This window comes from Platalea leucorodia, assembly GCF_965183815.1.
Source record: "Platalea leucorodia genome assembly, chromosome: 6".
NCBI classification, from domain to species: Eukaryota; Metazoa; Chordata; class Aves; order Pelecaniformes; family Threskiornithidae; genus Platalea; species Platalea leucorodia.
In genome coordinates, this window is record NC_138828.1 from 55,787,435 (window position 1) to 55,802,293 (window position 14,859).

At 40.4% G+C, this 14,859-nt stretch overlaps 1 protein-coding gene across 1 annotated transcript; it reads right to left on the reverse strand.

Moving 5' to 3' along the window:
* Positions 1 to 5,848: 5,848 nt before the first annotated feature.
* On the reverse strand, positions 5,849 to 11,901 carry EXOC1L (exocyst complex component 1 like; the record flags this gene model as incomplete). Its single annotated transcript, XM_082316405.1, has 3 exons — positions 5,849 to 6,112; positions 7,969 to 8,099; positions 11,781 to 11,901. 3 exons carry the CDS (start codon positions 11,899 to 11,901, stop codon positions 5,849 to 5,851), a joined length of 516 nt encoding a protein of 171 aa, XP_082172531.1.
* Positions 11,902 to 14,859: the final 2,958 nt, after the last annotated feature.

A 14,859-nucleotide genomic window follows, 5' to 3' on the forward strand; every position in this document is an offset into this window, starting at 1 on the left:
GCGCCCCCGCCTGGAGGAGATGGGCACAGCGCCTGTAACGGCTGGGGGGGGCTGGGTTCCGGGAGGGGGGAAAAACAGGGGAAAAAAAGGGAAGGGCCTGGAAAACGTCGCCAAGTCCTAAAGAGGTGGGGGGGAAGAGGCTCCCTCCGGCAGCTGCGAACGGCCAGGTTAAACCCCGCTGTGTAATTACAAGGCATAAACCAGCAAGAAAAAGAATGCAAACAGGCTCTTTCTGCGTGACGACCTGCCAGAGGCGTTTTGCGCGCCAGCGCGGTGAGGGAACGCTCGACATCGAAGAGTTTGTAACAGAACGGAGAAATGCCGTGGGAGAAACACGCCAAAAGCAAAACCGATGTCACGTCAGCTTGCATCTGACGTCTGCGTTCGCCACTGACCTCACGGCAGAGTTATTAACAAGTTTTATGTCTTTTAGGGGACAAGTGCATTCACAAAAAAAACGCAGGCATACCTGGGGTTGAAAGATGCATACAATACATTACAATATGAGAGCATCCTAGAATTTCAAATGACAAAGAAGTCCATCTCCGACCGCATGCTGTAATTCAATTTGGCCACAGCATCACAATTAATATAACTTCTGTGAAAAGCATTCAGGTTTTGGCTTTACCCCAAAGCAGGAGCACCTTTAGTAACTGACGGTCTTTGATGCCAGTGGTAACTGGTAACTCTGTGACTAGTGATCATGAAATTTAGGATTTGGCTTCTAACCATGAGAAATTATGTCCAATTCTGGACATAGCTATTTGTAGCCACGGCTGAATTCAGTGAGAGCTGGAACTACCTTCAAACTGCACTGTGACGGAGGTTCTCCACATGATCGATACACTTAACACATTTTTAGCATTATTAATGTAAATTAATATAGTATTTCTTCAATGCTTGCATGCAGAGTTAAGAAAGTTTGAAATCATTGCAGATTACTTGAACTGTATGATTTATTCACATTAATACATCAGTATGCCTTTAGGGTGTGGTTGATAAAACGTATTAACCAGGCCATGACCAATAAAGAACAACAGAAAACAATTTTTCCAAGAGATTGTTATAAATTGCCAAAATGTAGACTTTTAACGTGTAAAACTGTGATTTCATCATTCCTGCATCATTTTTTCCACTTGATTGAAAGCATTAAACATTACTGACCAATGGAGGCTTGCTGAACATACTTCTATTTTCTGACTTACAAAAGAACGTGCTGTGTACTTCTGTAATATATCATTCATGAGGGCGAAGGTTAAAAGAGAAGTTACAGTTTGGTAATTTCTCAATTCAGCCACAAAATGTAACTGTCTCTTGCTAGATCTATAAAGACTGGACAAGGCAGCCGTAAAAGATTGGACAAGGTTTCATAAAGCTGTTGTTATTAGTCAACAACAGCTTTAGTTTCCTGTGTTTACCTGTTAATTCTGCTAAAGGGAAAAAAAAACCCAAAACATAGTTTGTTAATGCTAAAATGTGATTACACGTTAAAACTGACGTAAGATCATCTTCCAGGGTGCACAGTGCCATTCTCTCCCCTATTTCAGCTTCCCACAGATGCTCTTTAGAAAGGGCCTTTGATCTTCCAATACTGACTGTGGCAATTAATCACGGACTCCGCGTATGAGTTTAGGCGAAGACAAGCGAAGAAGGCAAGCGAAGACAAGCGAAGATGACAACAACAACGACAACGACAATGACAATGGCACTTTACTTTTACGATCCATCCCCCCACAACATGATCTAGTGTTCACGAACAAGCAAAACCCACCTCATTGGCTACTCTCTTGCGTCCACGCATCTCTTCAGCGTTACTTAGCCGTTCTTCAAGCCGGTGCACGGGAATTCCTCCCCAAGGGATGCATCCAATCTCATCCTTATTTTTCTGCCTCCAAGTTTCACAAACCTGCCTGTAACAAGCCTCAAGGCCACAGCTGCATTCCTGTGAACCTGTTTGCAACAAGCCCCAAGGGCACAGCTGCACCCCGTCAAAGTAAAACACTATCTCATCCCTTCCCACAACTGACTTTAACTCATGACAAAATATTCTTAAATTACGTATTACAAATTATGTAATACAATCCCCCACTTTACTGGAAGAAGATAGATTAGTATGCTGAAAGTGACTGAAAGTATTGAGGGGTAGGTAGATGACAGGGAAATTAGCACAGGCTTTCCTTGGGAAGAGGTGGGTTACTGTATGTATGACTCCAAAACACAAAGAAGAAGAATGAGAAATAACCCCGAAGGCACAGTCCAGAACAGGCTCTCTGCTTTGTTTCACTTCCAAAATTATTTTTAAAATTCTGCATTGATTTGTATATGCTTAAATTAAGATGCAGGAAAAGATTAGTTATCCATGAAAGATAAACACACAAGAGAAGAGTCCTTCTGTTTTAAATATAAGGTCATGGGTCTTAGATGGTGAAAATTATCTTAAATCCATGAACTCCAGTGGAACTTCACCAGAGTATTTTTTATTGATTTGGAACTATCTTATTTGAATGATGATGTTAAATTCTTTTTATAGCATGGAGCTGCCAGAAACGGATGCATTTTTTTCAGTGTAGAAGAAGACAAATATGGTATTGATAAATGCCACATAAAAATATTCTCAAATTCTTTTGTCATAGGTTTCCCTGTATTCTTAATTCTGATGTTGGTTAAACAGTTTTAAAAAAATATCATCTGTCTTTTATGACAGCCTCTATTGTCTTTCTACCTCTTGAACAAGTGAGCATGAAGTTCTGTTTGCTTATTTTCACCTTCTTCATTTTCAGGCTGCCATATTTTTCCTTTTCTCTGGAACAGATATGGCTGATAACAATTCCTGTCTTCTGAAGAAAATCCACATTATATCCACAATCTCAAGTATTCATTCACTCCATCATTTAGTTGAAACCTTTTATAAGAATGCTACAAATGCATTCGTGATAATCCTTTACTCCTGTAAGTTTCTTCCTGTTCAGTTTTGGAGAAGTCTTCCAGGAGAAGCAGATGAATCCCCAGATATTGTATTTCAAACTACATTCTGTATATCCAATGTCAGGAAATGTGATGTAGGAAACAATTCTGCATTAATTGAAAGATGGGCTATTTAGCCTGTCAGGTCTTTTCCATTTATAATTTAGCATATTCTCTATCTCCTGTGGTGTAGCTGTGCTATCCTAACTGCAAAGTGACAGTTTCCCGCACCTCAGGACAGAGACTATCCATAGTGCAATCAGGTCAGTCTAGTAACTGCACAGTGTCTTGGTACTCGACATCTTATAAAGAACTGTGTAAATGGAAGGCATCCCTAGATTAGGTCCGCAAAGATCTTTTAAAGTATTTTTCCTTTTGCTATTGACTGAAATAATTTACATGGACCATATCCCTTTTTCTCCCTTCTTTTTGTTTAGTCTGATCACTTAGTGAAGAATGTCTGAAATATTATGTTATCAGACAGAAGAAATGCCAAACAGATTTTAATTGCATATTATTCCACATAAAAGGCAGGCTTATTTGTCTGCTAATATAGTCAGTTTAATGTTTATACAGTACAAGAATAGAGAGATATAAACTACGATGCAAGTCCATTAAATATGGTTGAACATTATAGTCATTTTTAGCTTATCAGTTTCTAACACCATACAGACAATTACTGGTCAGGAATTCACTGTACCTGTACTTCATTTCAAAAGAATGCTCTGAAGTGCTCATTATTAGAGGTTCTATGTTTTTATTACAATACAAGGTGAATGATGGGAGCTTTTTCACCCAGAAAATATTTCCTTGTGCCTATTAAGCAAATAATTTGTAAACGTTACAGAAAACATTGTGACCTCTACAATTAATACACAGTCCAAACAAGACAATGTATCATAGGTAACAGTAGTCTGAATTATACTTGCTATTGAAGATGGTTTTGTGGAACCTGGATGTTGGGCAAATAATTCTTGTAGCTATGGATCTAATGTTACAACACACATACTTGCACTGGATTATCCCAAAGACACTATGAATAGAACAACTGCATTTCTTAAACAATTACTATAAATACAGTCCTTCTCTCTAACAGTATTTAGGTGGCAAACGTAAGACTTAAGTCCTTACAAATTCCAGAAGATTTGCGTTACCCACATAAACTGCCTTCACAACTGTCAAGATATACATAATTACTAAGATTTGGGTTACAATGAATGTAATTTACAACATATGCATAGAATATATATATATAGCTTCTGAAGATTAGCTAATCAAAGGTACGGCCTTTCCTATATACAAGCAATAGGATAACATTTAAAAAGTAAAGTAGAAAGCTGTACATTTTATACAGTTTTTCAAATAAATTCTCACTTATTTGATGTTATTTCAGTTTTGAATCCAAAGTACATTTACACATGTTTTCAAAGGTGGGAGTTTATGTGAAAGGCAACAGTGAAGTACGAGTCACAGCACCCTTGTGCGACTATCCCATTTTACAGATGGCAGGTACTGAGAGAGGACATTAACCAGCTTGTGATTTCCTAGGAGCTATTTACATCACTCAGCTTTGGGTACGTAGCTGGTTTAGTCCACAGACACTCTACCTGTACTCTCTCGGCTGCCAAAAGAGAAAGCAAATTTTCTCGTGCAGGACGTTCTGACCAGAAGCTTCTCTGAGTGACCTTTTGGGTTGGCATTTCTTTATTGACTGTGGGAAGAGCAGCCAACTAGCTTAGCTGACTGACACTGGGCAATATCACTGTGCTGCTTCTTTTCAACGTTTTTCTTCTTCAGCTCTTGCTCAATACAGCTTCAATTAATCTTCTGTTTCTACTGTAATATAATGCTGTCACAAGTCCAGCCGTTATTTTTTGTTATGGGTGAGATCTTCCAAACCACCCAGTAGACTCCACCCCATGTTAAAGGTAACTCCAAGTACTAATATGCATTTAAGTAGTGCACTGAATACACTAACACATAGCTAGAAACTGGTGAAAATTATTCTCATAATTCTATGAATTTTGAAAAGTCTATTACTTGCCTACAAAGTAATTGTAGTAGCCAACAACTGCTGTTTACATAGTATTTTGTTAACTCTTGGTCCAGAGGTAGAGAAGAGACATAAACAAACAATTGCTGTTCCCTAACTGTGCCTGTTCATATACATAAAGTGCAATAAAGAAGATGTTAATGATATAAAAGAAGAAAGTTCTGAAAGGTCTGATAAATAAAGCAATTCTTCTTAAGAACATTCATTTTCTAAGGCAGTACCACAAACAATGGAAAGGCCAAAGGGAGCACTAGATGTTCTGAGGGAAAAATAATTGCAACTGCATAGGTGAAAAGTTGGTGCCATGGTACCTGAATGCAAAACTCCGATTCATCAGGACGAGGGTTTGATTCTTGTACTGATGTAGGTGTGATCTCTTCAACAGAGTTACAATGGAAATGTGCATGATTCTCGTACAGAACTCATTTAGTTGCTTTCTTTTTTCTACTTCCAGGATATAAAAATTAACTGTTAATGCTCTTAACGCTTTAAAAATATTTCCAGCTATTAATGAAAGATAATTTATACCTCCATGAACATATGAGCAAATGCTGAGCTCTACGTACATAAGCAATCACCATTGACCATGAGGATTACTGGTCCTATGTTGAAAGTCTCATATATTTGTAAGTATTTGCCAGAGTAGGGCCCTCCTAATATATATAAATGAATGGTGAATTGTTTATGTGAAAAGTATGTTCCATTTTTTACTTATGTGTAAAATTAAAAAAGAAGATACTACATATCACTTACTATCTTTTTGATCAGATGATTTATGAAATGCTGGTCAGTGAAAGTCAACCAGTCACCTTAGTGTTAGAAAATGTATCTTTAGGACAAAGGACACAGGGAGAGACATAAAAGGTTGGAAGCATAGAAGCATATCCTCATAAGTACTAAGCAATCCCTGTTGTTGGATGACCAGATGGAATCATCATTTAGGTAGGTGTCATCAAAGTTCACAATCTTCAAGTCCTTCTTAAGGTACATTTCATTCAGTTTGTTTAGCGTTCGAGCAAAGGTATATTTAGATGCACAACTATATGCTTCCAGATTGTAGACTTTGTGGAAGTGCATATCAAAATATGGATTATCCTAAAAAAATGGAGAGAGAATTAAATTATTACACGCATTACAGATGTTAGAACAGCAATCTGTTGTTCTCTGCCCAGCTACCTTCAGGGCTTTTTCTCAGTTTGACGGACTGTAAAGGACTTCACGTATTTCTGCTATTCATACTAAAGGGTTTTTAAAACTTTACAAAGTAGGGGTTTATAATTAGCTGCTATTCTTTCCCATTAGGAATTTTGCCTGAGTAAAACTTTCAGAGTTTGCCCAAGTGATACACTGCACTTTACTGGGATTATACAATCTTGTTTTGAAATGAACCATTTTGTCATGTTGCCTAAAACACACTATATGAAAAGCACTTGCCTTGGACTATAACTATATATGCCCATCAGAAGAAGAATATTGATTGCCCTTCCTGCCTAAATTGTAATTCTCTGTGCTTTCTGGCCCTTTGGCACAATTAATCCTAGCAGCAGCTAAATTCTGTTAAATTCTATGGATATGAATAACTGTTAGGAATATTTATAGCAGTGTTAATCAACCTATAATTATGTGTTTGAGGTTCATTTAGGCTTTTCTTTAACCAAAAATGGGACAGATTTCCATCATCCCAGTTGTGGAAGGCTGAATCATCTCTGAAGGACACTTTAGCACAACACTTCAGAAAAAAGCTAAAAGTAAATTCATGCAGGCAAGTGATAAGGAAATTCTCTGGCTGCCTTGGCTGGTGAAGGGACAGGAACATGTCCAGAAGCAAGATAACTTGGAGAGGGGACATAAAGTACTATTAGTTTTGGCTTTTTTCCCCCCTCTGCCCTAAACTGCAAAGAGCTCACAGGGTGCAGGGATACTCTGAACCTGAGCTCACCTCCTCCATCTCCCAGGTTCCTGGTTTTAGACTTGAGGGCGATGTGCACAGGACAGAAGGAGAACAACCACAGTTTGTCATTTTCCTTAGAGCAAGGCTCTGAAACCATTCTTGTCAGCTCTTGATTTCTCTTTCATGAGGATAATGTAATCTGGATTCCATTTTATGTTCATTTGAAAGCACTTTCAAAGGGCAAAAATCACTTTTTTCCTGGACTACATTTATTATGCATGGACGAACTGTTAAAATGTCTTCTCAAGATATTCTCCTCGGAATATTCTTCTAGCTTTTGTAAAATAGGATTTAATTCTACTTTTGGTGTTGTTCTGTATTGTGCTCCTGCAGCCTCATTTTACCCTTCTGAAGTTGCATCTGAGAGATTAGGACTTTTTTAGCAGCAAGTCAGCCAGATCTACCCAAAGCTGTTTCATATTTACACATACAAATACACAAATATTTAATTGATCCAAGTAATGTGAGATTAAGCTGTGTGAAAGAGGCACAATTTCGGGAGCTGGTACACCAAACAATCCGCTTCCATGATATTTTACACATTGACTTTGTCACACAGAGAACAGGTTCATACATTCAAATTACAGGGTCACAGTCTCCATAAAAATATTTAATGAAATTTTGTTTTCAAATACACATTAAAATCCATGGGATTCACTCCAATTTACATTGGGAGCTGCAGGTGGAGAACTTTTATTCCCAGTTATGATGAACAAATTAGAAAACATCCAGCTTCTCCCTCAGATCTCAACCAGAGAGATGAAGAACACTACAACAAGAAAATCACTCATTCCTCCTCCCCTGCAACACTGCAAATGCGATGTGGAGCCTCTCATATGCAATAAAACCAAAATTCCTTGAAGGTTTGATTTATTTGGGTTTTTACATAACTTTCCTTTTCAGATCATGCATTTTAATTGCATTTTAATACTTGTATCCCAAATTGCAATACAAGAAAAGTATACTCTAATATGTGTATTTAATAATACATAACACTTACAGTATCTGCTTCTTTTCCATCAATCATCTCCAGATCTTTCAAAAACCACTTTTCAACTATTTCATATTTCTCTTCTCGATCTACTTGCAAGTGTTTAACCATACATATTTCTACTTCTTCACTTTTAGTCACTGCAAGAAAAAAATAGTTTAGATATGCAAGCAAGTACTTCCCAAAGGTTCCAATAATAAAAGACTTAATCAAACTAAATTTTAGATAATAACTTAAACGATGACGGGCAGGGCTGTACAGGGCTGTACTGGACTTAATAGTTTTATTTTGCCCAGGTAGTAGGAATAGCACCATGTTCTCAGTCTATGAAACCTGTCAGCTTTTAGAAGATTTAGGATTTACCTTACCTGTCCTGTGAAAAGAGAATCTTGTCTGTGCAAAAGCCTTTCATCTGAATTCACTAGCAGTGCAATGAAAGCCTAATTCTGGCACTGGATCTGTATGGATAATCCACTTATCCTGCTTACTTCAAGGGGGAGTCTTTTGGGGTGCTGGAGTCAGAAAATTGCAAAACCGCTACCAAGGCTCTGTATTTACATGACTTGTGCTATACCTTCCATTCCGTGGATGAAGTTCTCTTAAGAAGCCATTACTTTTTTAAAGCAATACTCTTATTTCCATATAAAATATGGAAGTAGGCCACTTAACAAGAATAACGTCAAAAATATTTCTTAAAGCTTCAAGTTGCCCAGTGCTATCTTTGTAGAAATTACTATTTTCCAACTTAGGCAGGAAATGAGAGCAAAAAGAGCACAAAGACACTCTTTGCAATAACTACCATTATTAATTGATTACACTGAGTGCTGCGTCGGAGACTGGATTTCTGTAACGCACAATAATGAATGTGAAAAGCACCGGAGCCTGAACAATCTCCTGCACATCCAGTATCATGGCTGTGGGGCAGGCCACTTCCCTAAGCCATCCCGTAGGCTAAGGTAGGGGCGAGGTGTCACCTACGGCTGGCAGGAGCATTTCGACATCATAGCATGAGGCTACAGATGCAGGAGAAAATTTCTTTTATTTCTAAACACTGCCTGAATTTTTGAAAACCCATTTTGAAACTTGGCTAATTTTATCTTATTCCTGTTAAAATGTCTGTTACTTCTCAACTGTTTATAAGAAAATGGTTATTAAATAAAGACAAACAAAGGATATATGTTGGAGATATGCCTTCTTTCCACTGCAAAGAAAAAAAGTGGAAAATGTATAAATTGATTATAATTTCTCTCAGCCTATAGCTTCCCTGCCTGGGAAATACAAATCACTGTTGCTTTTTTTTCTGGTCCTATCAGTCATAGTTGCTGAATGATTTTTAACCAAAGGACCACCACCGTGTTATCTTCTGTGGAGAAGTTACAATGGTTTTCATTTGCAAGCAAATCTGGTAAGCTAATCTTAGAAAGTTCTCGTCATACTTTCAGTTTCTCCCATTTTGTTTGTTTGCTTGCTTGCTTGTGAGGGAATATATTGTTTCCCTCAGAGTTAAAACAAAAGGAAACAAGCCCAACCCCAAAAGCCCCCAGTCCTGTCTGAAATAGAAGGGGATGTCCTAGCGGCCCCCGGGTCCCACACACTGCCCCTTTTCTACCCCTCATGCAGGAGAAGAAATCGTATGACATCAGGGCAGAGCACAGATGTGTTAGGAATAATGAAACCAGGAGCATGTCCTGCCCAGTGGTGAAACTTCAGCAGGCTATTTTCAATTAAAAAAAAAAAAAAAAAAATTTCTTTACTTTTCCTGCGTTTTACGTATTGCTTGTTCTTGCACTCAGTTAACAGAGTTAAAGAAAATTTAATTTTTTATATACAACATGATCTCAGATCTACCATGTCATTCTATTAAACTCTAAAAGCTTTTCTTGGGGAGGGCACGGCTATGGCAATGCTTTCATAAAGCACAAACTGTTTCTTAAGGTCTTCCGTGAACTGACCACCTTTTCCAGAGTCTCTGTTGCATAATATGATGTTATCCCTACCGTTCTTCTCAGGCATGCCAATACTGGGTTGTGAAAACCCCTGAATGTGGTTGCATTCAGCTTTACATTCTTCCAGGGTTTATAAAGCATTTAGTGAAAGGATACTATTGCCTTCACGCAAGAACTGGGACTTGCTATTGTGAAAAGGAAGGGAAATAATGTTGGGCATATGGCACAAAAATAAGATTGTTCAGTTATCCACACTAAGATTTTGTGGTAATATAGGTTTAAAAGGCATAGACTTCTGAAGTTTTGCCTATAGTTTGACTGATTTTTTTTTTTTTTTTGTTATGGCAATTTGAAATCAACAGGAATATACTGAGGTTGCATTGCAGGGATAAGATTTTAAATAACGTGTTTTGCTCCTACAGAATCACAGCAGATTACAGTAGCTGCTGGCAGCTGGATGCAACCCATCTTTCAGAATCAGATTTCCACTCTACTCACCACTTACTTGCCTATGCCTGAATATATTAAGAGAGTTCAATAGTGGATACTGGAGAGATCCCACTCTTAATACTCTACATAAATTTTCCTTTATGTCTTCAGAGACTTCCAATCAGTTAATCTGATTAGAGGCTTTCTTTAATGGCTTGTTCTCCTCTACCTTAAAAAGAAATTTTTAGTAAAGATTTTAAAGGTTCATAATGTTATTTCTTCTCTTTGGATGTTTCATAACAGTGAACTGTTTAGATCTACCACGTGCAACTAAACATACTTCTACCAGATAGTTTTATAAACTATGAGCCAGGTTGGTATTTCTGTACATTTAGAAGCTCTATGACGTTCAGCAATCCGTGTCTTAAAACTATTTTTACAGTTCTAAAATACAAAGCCTGTTCTACTGAAATTCCATGAATGCAGGGAACATAGCTTGCTCAGTATTTCCAGCAATCTGTAAATCAAATTCAATATTCCAAAGACTTCAGATGTTTAGAAAGATAATGATCACAGGAGACAGTTGACATCATCCCATATTGGATGTTAACCCAATCCATGTCTCAAGTACATAGATTATTTCTACCTGTTATATGTATTTTGAACCTGAAGAGGAAACAGACTGGAAGAGGCATACGCTTCAGCCTAACTACTTACGGATGAGAGCATTGCTCTTTCTGAGTATCTTTTAGTGCTGTGAAATAATTAAAAAAAAAAAAAAAGAAACAACAAACAAGCTTTTCTGAAGCCTTTTTCTAAAAACGTTGTGAAACAGATACACTCGAAATCAAATTTAGTAAGTAGCCAGATAATTAAGTTTATCACTCACAGCAATCTTGTTTTACTCACAGTTCGTGCTAATTACTAACTCAAATGGGTATTTATTTAAACCACAAGTCTAGTTTATTGTTCCCAAAGTCACTGGGACAATGTGTAGGACATTAGACCAAGAAAAGGGAGAGTGCAAAAGCTCTAAAAGTTACAAATGCTTCCCGCAATATTAATGTGCTGTTGTGCTTTCTCACGGAAAGCCTAATTAGAACCATGGGAAGGTATTGCCCTTTGAAAAGCAGGCTGGCCACGCAAGCGCTGGCACACCGCTTCCCGCAGTTGTGCTGGAAGCGCCCCGCGTCTCCGCTGATGCCAAAGCTGGCGCCGGCAGCGAGCAGAAACGGGAGAAAACGCCGTTTCTGAGGGCTGCCGGCCGCGCCGGGACGGGGACCCGCTCCCCGCCGTGCTGGGGGGCTGCCGGAGCTGCCGGAGCTGCGGGCGGCGGGGCCGGCCCGCTCCCGCACCGAGGCGCTCCCCGCTCCCGCACCCTCGCATCCCCCGCCCCGCCCGCACGCCCAGGCGCCCGCAGCCCGTCCCGCCGGGCTGCCCCGGTACCTGCGGCGCACAGGTAGCAGCGCTCGGCGCCCGAGCTCTCCACCTGGATGAACTCCTGCAGCCTCTGCCGCCGGGGGCCGAACAGCCTCTTCGCCAGCTCCTCCTTCACCAGCGAGGACATCGCCGCGCCCCGCAGCCGCCGCCGCGCCGGGCCGGGCACCGGCGGGGCACCGCGGCGGAGGCTGCCCCCCGGCCGCGGGGGAGGCATCGCCAGCGGCGGCCCCCGGCGGGGTCCCGCTCCCCTCCGCCGCCGGGGCAGCCGCCGTTAAGGCTCCGGCCGCCGGCGCGGGGAGAGGCCGGGCCGCCGATCTCCCCGCCCCACGCGTGCCCGCCCTGCCTCCCCCGCTCCCTCCCGCCGGCTGCCGGCGGGGCCGGGCCTGCCCCGGCGGGACCTGCCGCGGCAGCGGGACCGAGCCGGGCCAGGTGCCGTCGGGGCGCCCGCCCGGGCTGCCTCCCTGCCGACGGGGAGAGAAGGAGCGTGGAAAGACGCAAAGTAATCACGCTCCAGGCAGTTTACCAAATAAAAGAGCTGTCAGGTAGTGCGCATCTTTTTATCGGTCAATAGAAGAGTGAATAGGAAACAGTAATTCCTTATAAAAGGAATGACGTAGCCTTATGGCTGTTACTACTGTTACTACACTAATAGCTTAATGGCTATTAATAGAGTTAAGGGGAAAATTACCTTATGCCGCTCCTTATAAACAGAAAGTGAACTCACCGCCGTGCAACAGGAGCCCTCAGAGGGCTGGTGCGGCCTCGGAACCAGCCGAAACTGCCATCCGCGCTATGCTTACGTACGTGAGGGGCCCGATACATCAGGCATGAGTATTCGCAGAAATTCTGGTCGTTCCTTCCACCCTGCCGGTGCGTGGGTAAAGATCCCGGAGGCAAGTACTCTTCTAATTTCGGTATCTGCAGTAGCCTGTGTTAGAGTTTTCCCTTTGGACTCATTCGTGGCTGCTGATAGAAGTTTGAATGGGCTCTTCTTTTGCTCAAGCTTGTTATGCCTAAATACCTTATTGGGTTCTCATTTTGACAGTCTAAATGTAACTTAAAAACGAAAAAACATTTTAAACCTTAAACCTTAGCATAAAACTGCTAAAGTGAAGATGAGGTAAAGGTGAGGTACAAAATCTGAGGATTTAAAAAAAAATTTTTTTTACAATATTATTAGAATAATTTAGTGCCATAGGTCTACATGGTGCTTTGCTGATGTGAAGCAAAATGAATGAAGCAAAAATGGAACCAAGGACAAAATGAATGAAGCAAAATGGAACCAAGGACAATCATGATGTAAAGTTAGGGAGAATCGTCCTCTGCTACAGATAGTAAGCTTATTGACTAGATGAGTGGGAAAGGGATTGAAAAGAAACTAGAAGATTTTGATTTATTCTCCTTCCTTTTGGTCCCATGTGTTTGGAAACACAGTTGTGATTCTTAGATTTATAAGTTAATTTTCATCCCTGTTTTGGGAGAGTTACTCTAAGCTTCAGGTTTTAGATATATTTTATTAGTACAGGGCTTAAGGATAAATTTCATCCCTTACCTTTAAAGGCTTATTTTAGGAAAAGAGCAGGATGCTCACTTCCAAAGCAAGACAACTGCATGTCAGGAAAGTGCCTTGGTATGGAGACCTTCCACCAGACAGCTGGGGCTCAGGGATGCCCAGATGCCTGCCCACAGCTTCGATGACCTGGTCACGCCTTGAATATGGAAGCAATGTACAAACTGGCTCGCAGTTCACAGTCCCTCCTCTTTTTCTGCCAGTCTTTGGCAGAAATGTCAAGGCCTCGCTGAGGCCCCTCGCGCCCCAGACTTCGGTTCATCACCACCAGTGTTAATAGTGTCATGGCTGGAGGTTTCAGCGTTTGTACTCAGTGCCAGAGTTCTCATTAGGATGCTGATTCTGACTCAGCCGGGCTGTAGCTCACGTTGCATCTCCGATGCTTGAGTATGTCTGTGCAGTTTTGAAGCAACAAATGTGCAGATAAAAATACCCTCAGAAAAATCCCTTCAGCTCTGGAAGAATTTTCCATCATTTTTTCCCTTGTGAAAGACCCAGCTGATACTGGAGAAACTGCCTAGGTGGTGAGTGAAGCGTCACTGGCATCTTGGAAGTGAGGGAGCTGAGACAATAGTGGTGGAGCTCTGGTCTTTCTTGACTTAGACTTTTATTTGTCATAGTTTGATCAAACTGTAAGTCATTCTGCCCCAGTTTTCACAAGAGTGTCTTGAGGTTTGATATAATTTGATATATTAATACTCTTAAAGCTTTTGCCTTTTCTTGCATGTTAATATTGTGCCACTCTGGGCAGTAGTACATGGCTAGTAGAAATTTGTACATTAACTGAGCTTTACATTGAAAGCCATGACTGGTGGGGCTTTAGGGCTGCATAGCTGCTATCTGAGCAGTACTAATGAATGTACAGCCGCTCCCTTACCTCCTACCTTCTTGTGTCCATGCCTACTTAGATTTCATGGTATGGAAAGAGCATTGCCTGCATGCTGACTTCAGCATCTGCTGTGCATGCTGGGTATGCGTGAGGCTCACGGCAAACACATTGATAAATATCTGCATATTACATCCCGAACCATGTACTCTTAAAGCACAGCACAGATAAATCACAGTTTTCATATTTAGGAATCTTTTGGAAAAGGAGCAAAAGTTTTTGATAACATATATAATAATTTAAACATTTCTAGCTGTTAGATGCAGCTCTCCAAAAAAGAAGACTGCTATATAGTCTTTGGTAAAAGATTCCTCTGGATTTATTTCTAAGCTGTTGTGTATGGAGATAGTGCTCAGAGGATCCTATCCTGTGATGTAACTATTTACTTCAAACCTCCTCTTAAATCAAATTATATTTCAAAAAAGGATTATAGTGATTAAATTACTTCTGCAATATCCTTTAACGCATTCTCAAATGCTACATTAAACAACGACTCTGAGTATATATGTAGAAAGGTACAATGGTGATTTTAATGTTGAATGTTTTAATAAGAAACAGAAAATTTGTAAGTCACTATTGCTCTTCATGCTTTTGATTCTGTATCCACCCATCCTCTGATAGAACGTAGC